The sequence below is a fragment of the Daldinia childiae genome (genome assembly GCF_008694065.1).
Source record: "Daldinia childiae strain JS-1345 chromosome Unknown Scaffold3, whole genome shotgun sequence".
Lineage (NCBI taxonomy): Eukaryota > Fungi > Ascomycota > Sordariomycetes > Xylariales > Hypoxylaceae > Daldinia > Daldinia childiae.
In genome coordinates this window covers 3383982-3396588 of record NW_022984644.1, presented here as the reverse complement: position 1 = coordinate 3396588, position 12607 = coordinate 3383982, and the positions used below count along the sequence as shown (strand labels likewise).

The 12607-nt window shown below is 47.1% G+C and overlaps 3 protein-coding genes across 3 annotated transcripts; 2 read left to right on the top strand and 1 right to left on the bottom strand.

Moving 5' to 3' along the window:
- Positions 1 to 1511: 1511 nt before the first annotated feature.
- On the bottom strand, positions 1512 to 3197 carry GL218_03638 (Zinc/cadmium resistance protein; the record flags this gene model as incomplete). Its single annotated transcript, XM_033580209.1, has 7 exons — positions 1512 to 1916; positions 2002 to 2316; positions 2371 to 2630; positions 2683 to 2830; positions 2905 to 2949; positions 3008 to 3057; positions 3113 to 3197. 7 exons carry the CDS (start codon positions 3195 to 3197, stop codon positions 1512 to 1514), a joined length of 1308 nt encoding a protein of 435 aa, XP_033436732.1.
- A 1699-nt stretch (positions 3198 to 4896) lies between these two features.
- On the top strand, positions 4897 to 6042 carry GL218_03637 (putative oxidoreductase bli-4, mitochondrial; the record flags this gene model as incomplete). Its single annotated transcript, XM_033580208.1, has 2 exons — positions 4897 to 4911; positions 5020 to 6042. 2 exons carry the CDS (start codon positions 4897 to 4899, stop codon positions 6040 to 6042), a joined length of 1038 nt encoding a protein of 345 aa, XP_033436735.1.
- Positions 6043 to 6501: 459 nt separating this feature from the next.
- Positions 6502 to 12036, top strand: GL218_03636 (Vacuolar membrane-associated protein iml1; the record flags this gene model as incomplete). Its single annotated transcript, XM_033580207.1, has 1 exon — positions 6502 to 12036. The coding sequence occupies one exon, from the start codon at positions 6502 to 6504 to the stop codon at positions 12034 to 12036; it is 5535 nt and encodes a 1844-aa protein (XP_033436734.1).
- Between the last annotated feature and the right edge of the window lie 571 nt (positions 12037 to 12607).

Below are 12607 nucleotides of genomic sequence, written 5' to 3'. Positions count from 1 at the left end.
GAGATTTGGCATGAATGTGTTCGTGATATAGATACTTAGGTATTCTATTGATAGTGCTTAGACTGGATTCGCATATAAGTTAAAAATAATAACTTGTGCTGTACACGATGGAAAAGAATCATCCACGGGCCGCACCCGCCCGTCTACTTCAGCCAGATATCTCGCGTTACTACTATACGTATCATCCACATCGAGGCACATACATCGCTCGGTTCTGGTTCCGAAAAGTAAGTCCATATTCCAGTAGGGAAGGGAACGAGAGGAAAGGATCATGCAGACAGGGTATTTCATTCGCAGGCTACCATCCGCGGAGCTGCATGCACTAAGCAGGCCGATAGGTAACACGCGCGAATGTTACCGCAGCAAGGCTGAAAGATTGCACGCGGGAGAGGGAACTGAAAGGAGATAAGGTTCGAAAGAAGGGAATGAAATTGGAAATGGGCGTGGTTACTTAGGTCGGGTGTACTTACGGAATAAGGGTCTTGTCACGGCTCCGTCTTTCGGGCTCATTCCTGACTTGAGAAGGTCGACGGAAATATTTCCTTGTCGACAAGTCAGCTCGTATCTAGCGGTGACGAACAACGGGGGCGGAAACTGTCACACGCCATCTTTGTCCTACCAAACGGGCTCGTTTCATTGCGTGTAGATGGACGGATTGATAAGATTATATGTCTCTATACCTGAGGCGAATCATGTGAGAACGAAGCCGACGTCGGAAATGAGACCAAGAAGGCTTTTGAGCAGAATAAGGAAGCTCAAGACGTCATAGCCGTTGTTGTTGCTAATGAGATCTTGTGTATACGTAATACGTATGCATGCACATGCCTGATGAGGTAGGATAGCAGTCCGGATATGCAAGAGTTGCTTCTTCCTACTGCAGATGTATGCGGATTTACGACTCCCGGTCCTTGACTAATGTATGCGTGGTTCGAAGCATCGAGCACCCCCCACGTTTCCGACCCCTGACCACCCCACGACCATGAATATCGAGAGGGAACATTGCTTCTTGTCTGGTGCGGGGAATCTACCGCAACTTAAACTAGACCTAGAGCTGAGCCCCATGGACCGACACCCCCAAAGTGCGTAGATATATATCGCAAACCAGGACCACGGGCTCGGGTTTGAGGCTAATAGATGGTGGCGAAGATATGGGACCCTCATATTCAATCTTAGGCTTTAGCAAAAAGCAACGGTATCGATAGTTGTATAGTGGCAGAAGGATGATAGCTACGAGACTTGACTATTGCGGGTATTCTAACGAAGAATAATCGCGTGTCCTCGAAGCTTTCCGGGTCAAAGACTGATATGTAGATTATTTCACCATTATAAAGCTCGAAGATAGTTACCTCTAATTGCCGTAGAGGTGATTACCTTATTTAAGTTAGTGACGTAAATATCGTACGAATTTGGTATTGCTAATTATAGGTCTATGTAGTATATAGCCGTCCAGTGGCTAAATCTACCTACCTAAACAACATAGCACAACTTGAGCACTATTGTACTACTAGTGCTTAGATCCGCATGGCACCTGTATTGCAACAAGTCAGGTTTTCGCATAGGTTCCCACATGCTATCTGGCATGGGGCCGATATCTCGGGGCGTCGCCTTCTAATCGATGCCCCTGAGGATGGTCCAGTTCCAGCGGTTGCGACCGCGGAATCTTCCGCTGCAATGCTTATGGTATTACGGCTACTATTGCTATTATTGATGGACAATGTCGAGGTTGGGGTTGCAAGCTCGGGTTGTAAGGTTGCTGAATGGATACCGTAGGCGTGTAGACACTCGCCGACAGTCCGCGCGCGGCTCATAAAGTCAGTCATATCATTGTTTGATACTACAACATGGGCGGTTGCAATGGCTTTCTTCTGGTCGAGGCGCCAGATGTGTAGTTCGTGAACGGATTGGATACCTGGGATCTGTACTCATCATGTCATGTTAGTCTATGCAATATTCAGTAGCTTGGTGTCCTAGAATCACGAATGACCCTTTCGAATGACTTACCTTCTCTAGATCGTGCTTGACGTCGTCAATATTTACGCCCTTTGGGGCGCTCTGCATGAGGATCTTGCCACTGTTCTTCACAAGTGGGATGGACGTCACCAAAATCATGATGGCAATGGCCATGCTTATGCCTGGGTCAGCATAAAATCGGCCCTCGGGTGTCGTAAGCCAGATGACGAGTGCCGCGATGATAACTCCGACATTATTACATGCGTCACCAATAACATGGAATAAGACTCCCATCATACCGAGGTCTCGCCCTGAGGATTGAAGGTTCACGATAGTATGTCGATGCTCAGCATGGGCACTTATAGGCTGAGTTTACTTTAGCAACGGGAGACGAAGGCGAATAAACTGATATCAACTTACGGTTAGGGGAATCTCGTCTTGATAATAGTCGCCTGAACTTTCTCTTGACTGCCCACCAGCCTCGACATTAACGTGGCTATGGTCGTGGTCGTGGTTGTGTTCGTGGTTCTCAGCATGTTCATGACCTTGTGCATGCGAGTGACTATGACCATGCCCTCCGTGATCATGGCCGTGGTGTTCATGCAATAACGTCGCACTGATGATGTTTAGTGCCAACCCAACACAACCCATGATAAGTACGAGCTCGGGATTCTGAACATCTGTGCGGAGTTGTTAACATATAGCAGCATCTTAGGACGAGGTATAACTTACGTTCGACGCTTATGAACCTTTCAATAGATTGGAGGAAAATGGATACACCGAGGGCAAGTAGGAAGACACCATTGAAGAAGGCACCAAGGAGCTGGGCACGTGCCCAACCAAATGAGAAGTTGTCAGGGGAGGCTGCGCGTTCTGAGATCTGGTTTTTGGGTTAGCTGATCTAGTTCAGGTACCTAATGCAAATATACTCTGATATACGCTGGTCAAACTTACGATGATAGCGGCTAGGGCAACAACGAAGCCGATGAGGTCGTTCATCTAGTAGAACAAGTTTAAGCATAGCTTCTTTGAACATATAAGCAGATATATGACGTACGTAATGGAAGGCATCTGCTAGAAGAGCCAGAGATTTAGTAGAAAAGGCCACTGTGACATAGTTAGCCTTAGTTTAGATTTGGAGAAATTTGTCTCTATAACATACCGACTAGTTCTGCAATAAAAAAGCAAAAGGAAATGCCGATTATGGCACAAAGCTTCTGCTTTGACGAGAGTTTGAATGCGGCCATGATCGGTAAATGTCGTCGGAAAGTGAGTCTAGAGTCGGAAGCGATGTCGTCCGATAAATCGTTGATATTAAGTAGGCTAGGGGCTACAACTTATATTCGGGTTGCCATGCGGTTAATGCTGAAATATGTACTAATTCTTGTGAACCGAGATATTTAGCGGTAACCAGTTGATTATCAGATGTCGATTCGTCGGTTGACTTCCAATATAGATGATGAGAAAGGTATATATATGCCCGGCCTCCAGTCACTTGCGAATCATAATTGTGTGACACTTGAATCATCAAATGAAGCATAAAAGGACAAAATTATTCGGACGTGGACCTTGAGAAGAATTGTCCGGTTATGTATCAATTGACTGGAGTATTGAACACTCCGCCGTCGATCATGCTGAAACTGTTGATTACCCCTGTTCTTTCGAATCAACAGCGAAACATGTGTTGCTCCAGGGGATTGGGGATAATCTCTGTATTGACGTGACGGTAAGAGATGATATGGGCAAATGTGCGTTGTTTGCGCGTTGTTTTCTTCGTCGCTAAGGAAGAATATTCGCCTGATATGTATATTAACCCCGTAGACCGAATGTTACAGAACAAGAAGGCGACAGATAATTAAGGATATGGTTATGTGGTATTCCGAGAGTCATAGCGGACCCTGAGAAGTATCGTATCAGTGTCGTGGCCTCTCACGAATTAGTTGGTTCCAGCTCATCGGATCGGTATAAATCGGAGACTGTACCTTACAAACTGCCAGATTCAGCTGCAGGTGCATCCAGATCTATTTCCCGAAGATAGAGGATGCCTTAGGTACCTAACATATTGAAAATCAAAGAAAGGTAGCACTGCATTTTTTTTTCTTCTAATTTTTTTCTTCTATGTTCTCCAACTAAGCTTTATGTACCTACCGTCGTGTAATACAAGCATTTCCGACTGTAGATGGAGACTAAAGAAACACCCGAAGGTGATGGTCTGTGCATCAAACGTGGGGTAGAACGAACGTAGCAGTCCGGGAAGGTACCTGTATGGCCATTGGAGTGCAAGAGGTACCTATTACCTACCTTCCCGATTTTCGAGATTACCTTTTGTCGTCAACCTGATTGGCGAAATTCTAACATCATCCTTTGAAATAGTATCTTGTATAATTCAATCCTAACACCGTTCACGGAGCTTTCAGTTTGTAAGTTTTTATTCACTACTTTAGCTGCCTTTTACATAAGATTAAGCAGGACAATGTGTATTATTCTGGTAAGCTGGACAGGTAAGACTAAGCTACATTTGTGACGTAGGATAGACGACAGTACCAAATCAGCACGTCATGGTGAAGCGAAGCATATAAAAGCGCCAACAACAAAATAATATCGATGACCACAAAATGGGGATCGATGACCACTTGAAAATTGTAATGCTCATAGTGGGTAAACTAGTCTTCTCTGCGAGACTGGCTGATATCGTTTAGAAAGGCAGTCGACCAGACATAATATATCGTGATTTGTAAGTACTCATAAAAAACTGTTTATATTCAAATGCAGGCTTCCTTATACATGTTTGGTGGTGTACTCTCCCGAGCCTCTCCGGCCCGTCCCGTCGTGTATCGTTTGAGCCACCCATTGGTATATTCACTGAGAACTACTTCGAGTTTAGCAACATTTTCGACGTGGTCTGCTCGACAAGCTACGCCGAGACAGGGAATACTGTTAGAGGGTATGAAGGCCATCAAGGTATGTCTTCACGGCTTATGGCGGATGACTGCATAATGCCTGTCTCCTTCAATGCTACCTAGGAATCGAGAATTCTAGAAGGTTTTAGTCAATTGACACTGTCGTTAGAATACCATCGGAGAAAACTTCGGTGGCAAGGCTCATGATATTACAACCCACCCATTCAGTTTGGACCAAGTTCCCGATCTGACGGGAAAGGTTGCCGTAATTACAGGCGGGAGCGAAGGTATCGGCTATGGCTGTACTTATACACTACTAAAGCACAACGTTGCTAAAGTTTATATCCTTTCCATATCCGAAGATGTTGTGGAGGGTGCTAAGGAAGCCATCGCAAAGGATCTGGGTCAAGAGGTAGCAGATAGAACTAAGTGGATGCTGTGCGACTTATCAGACTGGGAGAGAGTAAAAGAGATGGCCGAAGAGATCACGAAGGATACCGACAGACTGGATATCCTGATAAACAACGCAGGACGGGGGATCATGACCTACCAGCTCACAGACTATGGCGTCGATAGACATATGGCCGTTAATCATATTGGCCATGTGATCCTCACATCTCGTTTACTTCCACTAATGAAGCAGACCGCAGAGAAAGGTGATATTGTTCGCATATCCAATCAGGCGAGCAACATGCACCAATCAACGCCCAGCGACACAGAATTTGAGAGCCTGGAGGAGTTGAACCGCGACCTTGGTCCTAATGCACAATACGGGCGTAGCAAACTTGCGGCTATCCTATACGCTAGATATTTTGCTCGGAAGGTGACGAACATGGGTTATCCCAACATACTCATGAATGCGACCCATCCGGGATTCGTGAGTACAAAGATGAGCAAAGAAGACATCTTTGAACCTTTCCCGCTGGGCGGATACGCGATGGCTGTCGGCCTCGAGCCTTTTAAAAAGGATCAATTCCAAGGAGCCGTATCAACCATGTTTGCCGCGACATACACAGGGGACTCGGGCCAATACATTTGCCCACCAGCTGTGCCGGAGCCGGGAAGTAAGTTGGCGCAGGACGATGCACTCGCGGATAGGTTAATGGATTTGACCTGGAAAGTGGTGATGGATAAGATGAAGAGCCAGGTTGTTGAACGGGATTGCCCTCTTGATGACCTTGTTATGTCTTAGAAAAGTAGCTTAGGAGGTACCTAACGTAGCTAGGTAATATATATTATATATATATTATATGACCATGAAGTATTTCTAAGCTGCCTTGTGGAATAATGCAAGTGTTGAACTGGATGATATGGGGATGTTAAGGTGGAGTAAAGAGTGAAAATTCCATGTTCCTAGAAAATAGAGGTACATACTTCTACTTAGGTACCTAGATACCTAGGTACGTACTGTTTTGTTCTCACAAAGGAAAGCGGTCAGATTATTTTAGGGAAGCCGCCAATACTGCCGACATTATTCTGCGGGGGGCAGCTTTAAGTTTTCTAACGTACCTATTTCCTAAATGCAAACCTCCACTTGTAAAACTATCATCATTTTCTGCGACCTCGTTGTAATATCTTACAAGGGCCTCACAAACTCGTTTTTCCGTAATGATGCGTTTTGATATATTTGATATTGGATAATAGAGGCACAATGTCTCGGAATGCCGCTCCTTCGCCCTCGGCGCCACGTCGAGCTACACAATGGACTTCTCATTTGCGACAGTTCAGCAAGTCCAGCTTCGACAGGACTTCGACCGACTCCCCCCTATCCCCAGATAATGTCTCTATTCGTTCCACCCCTCGAGAACAGTCGCATTCCAAGCGAATAAATGAACGAATCTGTTGTGTCACTATCAATGAATCTATTATTAGTGATGAGGTCCTCCTGAACCTTGACCTGTTTGGAGGAGCTGTGCAGTCCGGAGCTTTGATGTCCATCGCTCCTATAAAATCCGACCAGGATAGGATGCAGGGGTCTCAATATAGTACATCGAGGCAGCCGTCTTATCACCGAGCATTCACAGCGGCTACCCCAAGCGATGACGTTCCCAAGTCCGAGATTGATGCTGGCCGAAGATATGTCTTTGTCGCAAAGGACGTGCCCAAGGAGCTGAAGGCTAGGCATCCTAATATAGAGGTGTACGTCTCGAAACAAATTGGTGTCGCCTTCAATATGAAAAAGGGAACCCAAGTAGTACTCGCCCCGGTCGACAGCCTTTCCCCTGCCGTCGAAGCCTCTCACGTTGAGCTCACCTTTAAAGATATGTACATGTCCCGTGCAGATATGTGGAGACTTGCAGTCGCCGATTTAACAGATCGGACCGTATATAAAGGCCAAGTAGTATACTTCCTGGGGACTATTAAGGCCACCGTCAGTACCGTCTTCGTCGAAGGCCGTAAGGTCCACTCTGCCTTTTTCAGCCGTAACACTCGCCCAATCTTCCGTAGCGAATGCGCCAGATACGTGTTATTCATACAAATGGCACGAGAAATGTGGGACTTTGACTCTGACGGTTCAGGTGAGATCATGTTCTACAAGGTCGTAAACGGATTCTTGCCAGCTCTCTTCAAGAAATGGGCCTTGATGCAAGTAAAGCACCTTGTCAGTATTGTACTTTTTGCGAGGGTCGAGTATGACACTGGATTGACGACCGAGTTTGCAAACTCGGCTCTTGACAATGATTATTATACTGGGTTTCAGACGTCCGGAGAGAGGCGTCCATTTAAGGATTTCTACCGTGTTGTCGTGAGCGAGATGTCTAGTGGCGAATGGACTAAAATATTACACCAACTGAAGATGGAGTTTAACGTCTTCCGTCGTGATATTAGTCTTCATCACCGAGATGCCATGGGCCACGACATGGATATCCCCGAGGATTCCTCGGTGAAGGGCACTTCCTCTAGTAAGATTAAAGCGGTGTCCTCTCTAGCTATGTACGGGAATTTTCTCGAAGCCATCAACTTGGCGTCTTCTTTGTATGCACATGATTATATAGATCGGGACCTTCTGCGGACTGGCATTTCTATAGTGGTCATCAGTCCAGGTTCGGGTGTCTTCGAAGTCGAATACGAATCCTTGCGTCGGACGACAGAAGCCCTGGTTGGCAATGGAATTGGCATCGACCTAATATGTATTCCGAACATACCACTGCATTCCGTCCCTTTGTTTCGTTATCGAAATCCCCATTTCCTCGAGGTGCACCAAAGATCGCAACCCCGGCCGGTCAGGAGTCCCGGGAGCACGCCGAAGCAGCCTACGCTTCTGGCCAGTAGCTATACGACTTTAAGCGAATCCGTATCTCCCACAAAGGCAGCTGACTTGGCCAGCCGCGTTGATTCGGCAAGCTCTACGCTGTATACTGATGAGTGGGCCTTTGCAGTGCCCCAATGGCTACACATCTCCTACTGGACTGGCAAGTCGGAAGAGACTTTATCCTTTCAAGGTATCACCCTATCTGCCTCGAGTCAGTCCCCTAGTGACTGCCAAGATGATTTTACGATTCGATGTAGACTCTACGACCTCCAGATGAGGAGCGTGCTTGAGACTAACGAGATCGAGACTATACCGTTACACGCTGATTCTGCCTATCCAAGCACGATCGGCAAGTTCGAAAGCGAAAAAAGACTTTTAAGTAGCGACAGTCATATATCGACGTCTATAGGGAATCGGAAGGTACCCGAAACATTATTTGAGCCCGTCTATGGTTTCCTCAAATTCATCCCGGACAAGTTGACAAAGGCTGGAGAAACATTATTATGGAAGCACCTACAAAATTTCGACGAAGCCAGAGCTCGGCTTCCAGCTCATCGGCCTTTGCCCCCGAACCATCCCTATCGAGAACTCGAAGAAAGCACAGGTAGGTTAATGGAAGATGTCAACCTATTCGGTACTTCGGTGGGAGAGAGTAGAATAGCTGGGTCGTCGACCGGGCTTTCTTCAAGTGTGGCATCATCGAACAAGATTGGATTGGGGGGTTTTGTATCTACTAATGTTTCCCGGCGTAACTCCACGGCTCAACCTAAGCCAGCACCACCACGACCGCCAAAGTTCATGAGACAGATCAGTCTTGGTCAGCGCGGATTTGGTATCGCAGCTCCCAAACTAGCTACAGCTGAGTTAAGAACGGAGAACGTTACTAGAACGGAAGCTCCCGGCTCCGGACTCCAAACCCCTTCAACCCCTAAAGTAACCCCCAGAATAACCCCCATGACACCTATTAAATCTACAGTACGGCCAAGCTCTTCGAAGACAGCAAGTACCGGGAGTATCCTACAGACCATTGATCAATCGGAATCTACGATGGACTTTACGCAAGCAACACCAAGCCGCCCTATCCAAATTAGAAATCCTATGCAAACACTTGATCCCATCAGTACACTAAGGTCTGGCCAGATACCAGCTACACCTGTTGCTAGAAGCGCACGACCTGATGATCGAGACTTAAGATATTCAAACGCTCTTAGAGAGGAGGACCAGAAAAAGCTGTATAATTCAAAGTTACGAGCGGGAGGTGTACCGGAATTACCCTCTACGCTCTCGCCCACTACTGCTATGGCACCATGGTTAGTTGTTCTTAACCCATCGAACCCGAATGTGAACAAGGTCGACGATTCGATTTTGTTTAGCCGGTGGCAGCATGTGTTCCCACGGCCATCGGAGATGAAAGTTATGAAATGGAAGTCCTTATCATACCCCGCGGCCGTCCCTTTGACTACAGAATACTTCCCAACGCAAGCACAGTTCAATACCGAATACCAGCGACAGCCCTACAACATCTCCCAAGAAGTAGAAGATGAAGCTACGGATCAGCCTAGGTCACGTGTAGAATTTTTACGAGAACTCGTTAGTGCCCGTTTTGCGCATGGGTTTCAAGTAGTGATCGGACCATCGGTAGCTAAGGCGTTTGATCAAAAGGCCGTGAGAATAGCGGACGTCTTCTCGATAGACAAAACTGTCTGCGACGGGACAAGTATCTTCATGAGTATCGGGAACACGATCCATCAACTTTCGTGTGTTAACGGCACCGAGGTTGAAGTTAACATCTACGTGCGGAAACCGACCGAGTCACTGTCGCAAATTGACCAGCCGTCCCTATATAGACCCGCTATTCAGACCCTACTTGACGACACATACCATACCGTCAATGTTGATATTATGACCCCGAAACCCGAGCGCAATTGGAATTATATAGATTCTTATCTTGCCGGGCACACGGACGAAATGACGGAAAACCTCAGATTTTGGCGGGCTCGTTTCGTGCTGATACCAATGTATCCCCGAACATCCTCGGCTCCAGTAGCACGAAATGAAGATGACGAGGAGGAAGTACGCCTGGAGGGCATTAAAAGACTAGCTCAACTCTGGCAACGGCATCGGTTCTTATCACCTTCGGAACGCCAATTTCAAAGTTCCGGCGCGAGGAAGCGAGATCCTAACCCTCTCGATATTGTCTACAAGACTGAAGACCCTTCCGTAGTAATTGCTGCTGAGGTGGAGACGTTGCCACTGTTCGAGAATATCGAGTCGATGAACCGTAAGGGCTTAGTGTCTAACAAAGAACGCTTTTCAAAATCCAATTTCAACGTCGCTACCTTAGCCGAAGCAATCCAACAGCCGGTCGAACTAGGTGGAATTCGAATGCAAACACGACGATGGCATTTTCGGATCCACTATTACTGTTTTATTGGATCAGATATGACGACCTGGCTGCTTGATAATTTCGAAGATCTTGATAGTCGAGAAGAGGCGGTTGAGCTTGGGAATTCTCTAATGGTCCTTGAGGACGATAAGTCTAGAGATAGAGATAGGGATGCTAGTAGAGACGCAAAGAAGGATCGTGACCGCGGGATTTTCATCCACGTCGAGAGGAGGCACCCCTTCCGTGACGGCCAGTTCTTTTATCAGATCGCAAGCGAATATGCGAAACCTCATCCACAGGGTTGGTTTAACGCGAGGAGACGAGATGTATCTGTTCCCTCTACGCCTCTGTCGGAGAATCCCCCGAAGGACTCGCCTCGACCCAATCAAGTAGCAATACCAAGACCATTATCAATCCATGAAGAAAACTCACCGGTCTCGGGTAGTACAACACCTACTTTAGGGACGGCGGGTGGGAAGAGGCCTAAGGTTATTCTCAGCAAAATGATGAAATACGACGTTGATCATCGGAAAAAATCTTACCGCCCTGAGAGGATCAATCTGCATTATGATAGACTCCACAATCCCGATAATTGCTACCACATTCGTATCGATTGGATGAATGTCACGGCGAAGCTCATCGAAGACGCACTCAAGTCTTGGGCTGCCATTGCAGCGCAGCACGGCCTCCGCCTTATTGAGGTACCGATTGCAGAGGCATGTCGTATCACAGAAGTCAACCCATTCCGGAGACCTTACCGTATCAAGCTTACGCTGCCGCCTCCCATCCAGCGTCCCATAACATACTACGACCCTAACTCTTTCGGACCGCAAACACAGCCAGGCAAGTTCTACTATCAAAAGGCTTTGCTGCGAAAGTTTGACTATGTCCTCGACGTTGAGGCCGCCTCCAATTTTCCAAGCAACGTAGATGTTAGCTATTCTTGGGGCAAGCCTGATTTTAAGTATTCCCAATATATCCATCGCTCAGGCATGACATTAGTACAGATCACCGACGAGGGTGATTTTTTGATTCTAGCAAACAGGCTATGCTGCAATCGGGCAGCAGTTTCTCAACCCACCCAAGCGCGACCCGAGGCAGCGCCAAACGACCGCATTTCTCGCCTTGCGAGTGCGAGCGCATACACAAATTATGGTTTGGTCGAGCCCACGCCCATTGCATCGCCAATGTTCAGGCCCGCACTCTTTGCGCCTCGAGCACCGCCTGAGCCATTAAATACCGTGACAAGCGGTCCTAAGGACCCAGCCAGCTATGGTCTTGGGGAGCCCGAGGCCCTAAAGGACAAACTTGAAGCGTTCTGTAACGATTCAAATGCGCTTGATGGGTTCTACAAAGAAACGCTGGAGAGGGGAGTGACTGGTACACCTATGGTCGGAGCATCACTCGGACCCGATAACGTACCCGATGCGAATATCCCAACCCTCGTTCTTGGGGGCAATGCAGAGTTAGGTACCGTTGCTAACCCCAGGCCGGCGCCTAACCTGGCAGGCTCGCTGCTCTTTAGGCGAGGAAGTATTCAGTATTAAGAAATCACAGCCTAAGTAGTTGTTAGTCTTGCGATCCAACGCCCCTTTATCGGTAGGCTAGGCACAAAAAAAGGGGAAAGGTCTCCTGTCCAATTTTGCTTGAGATATCTAGAAGAATTTGGTTACCTCCCGGAGGCTTGTTGAGATATTAATCATTCAGACCTATATACCATTCCATCACGAAATGGCAGTGTCTCACGCCAGAAAACGGGTGCTTATATCACATAATGTAATACCTCCTCCCTTGTTTGGCCTCTTTTGTAATCAATAGGAACAATTATAACCTTGCTATATGCTTACACGCGTATATGCAGGACTAAGCTTCTGGAATAGCTGTAGGAATTGATAAGCGGTGAGAAGTTGACCACGACAGGCCAGTTCTCCGAAAACGAATTGGCGCAGTAATAGGATCTTTGGTTGGGACTGGTGCTTTCTTTTCACGGCACCGCCTCATGTTAGTTGTTAATTCGCTATCCCCTAGAAAGGTACTGCAACTGGCTTCGCCCTGTTCGTATGTAAGGCACCAGGTCCTCTTGGGTTCTTCCGGATGCATTATGTACGTTTAAAACAC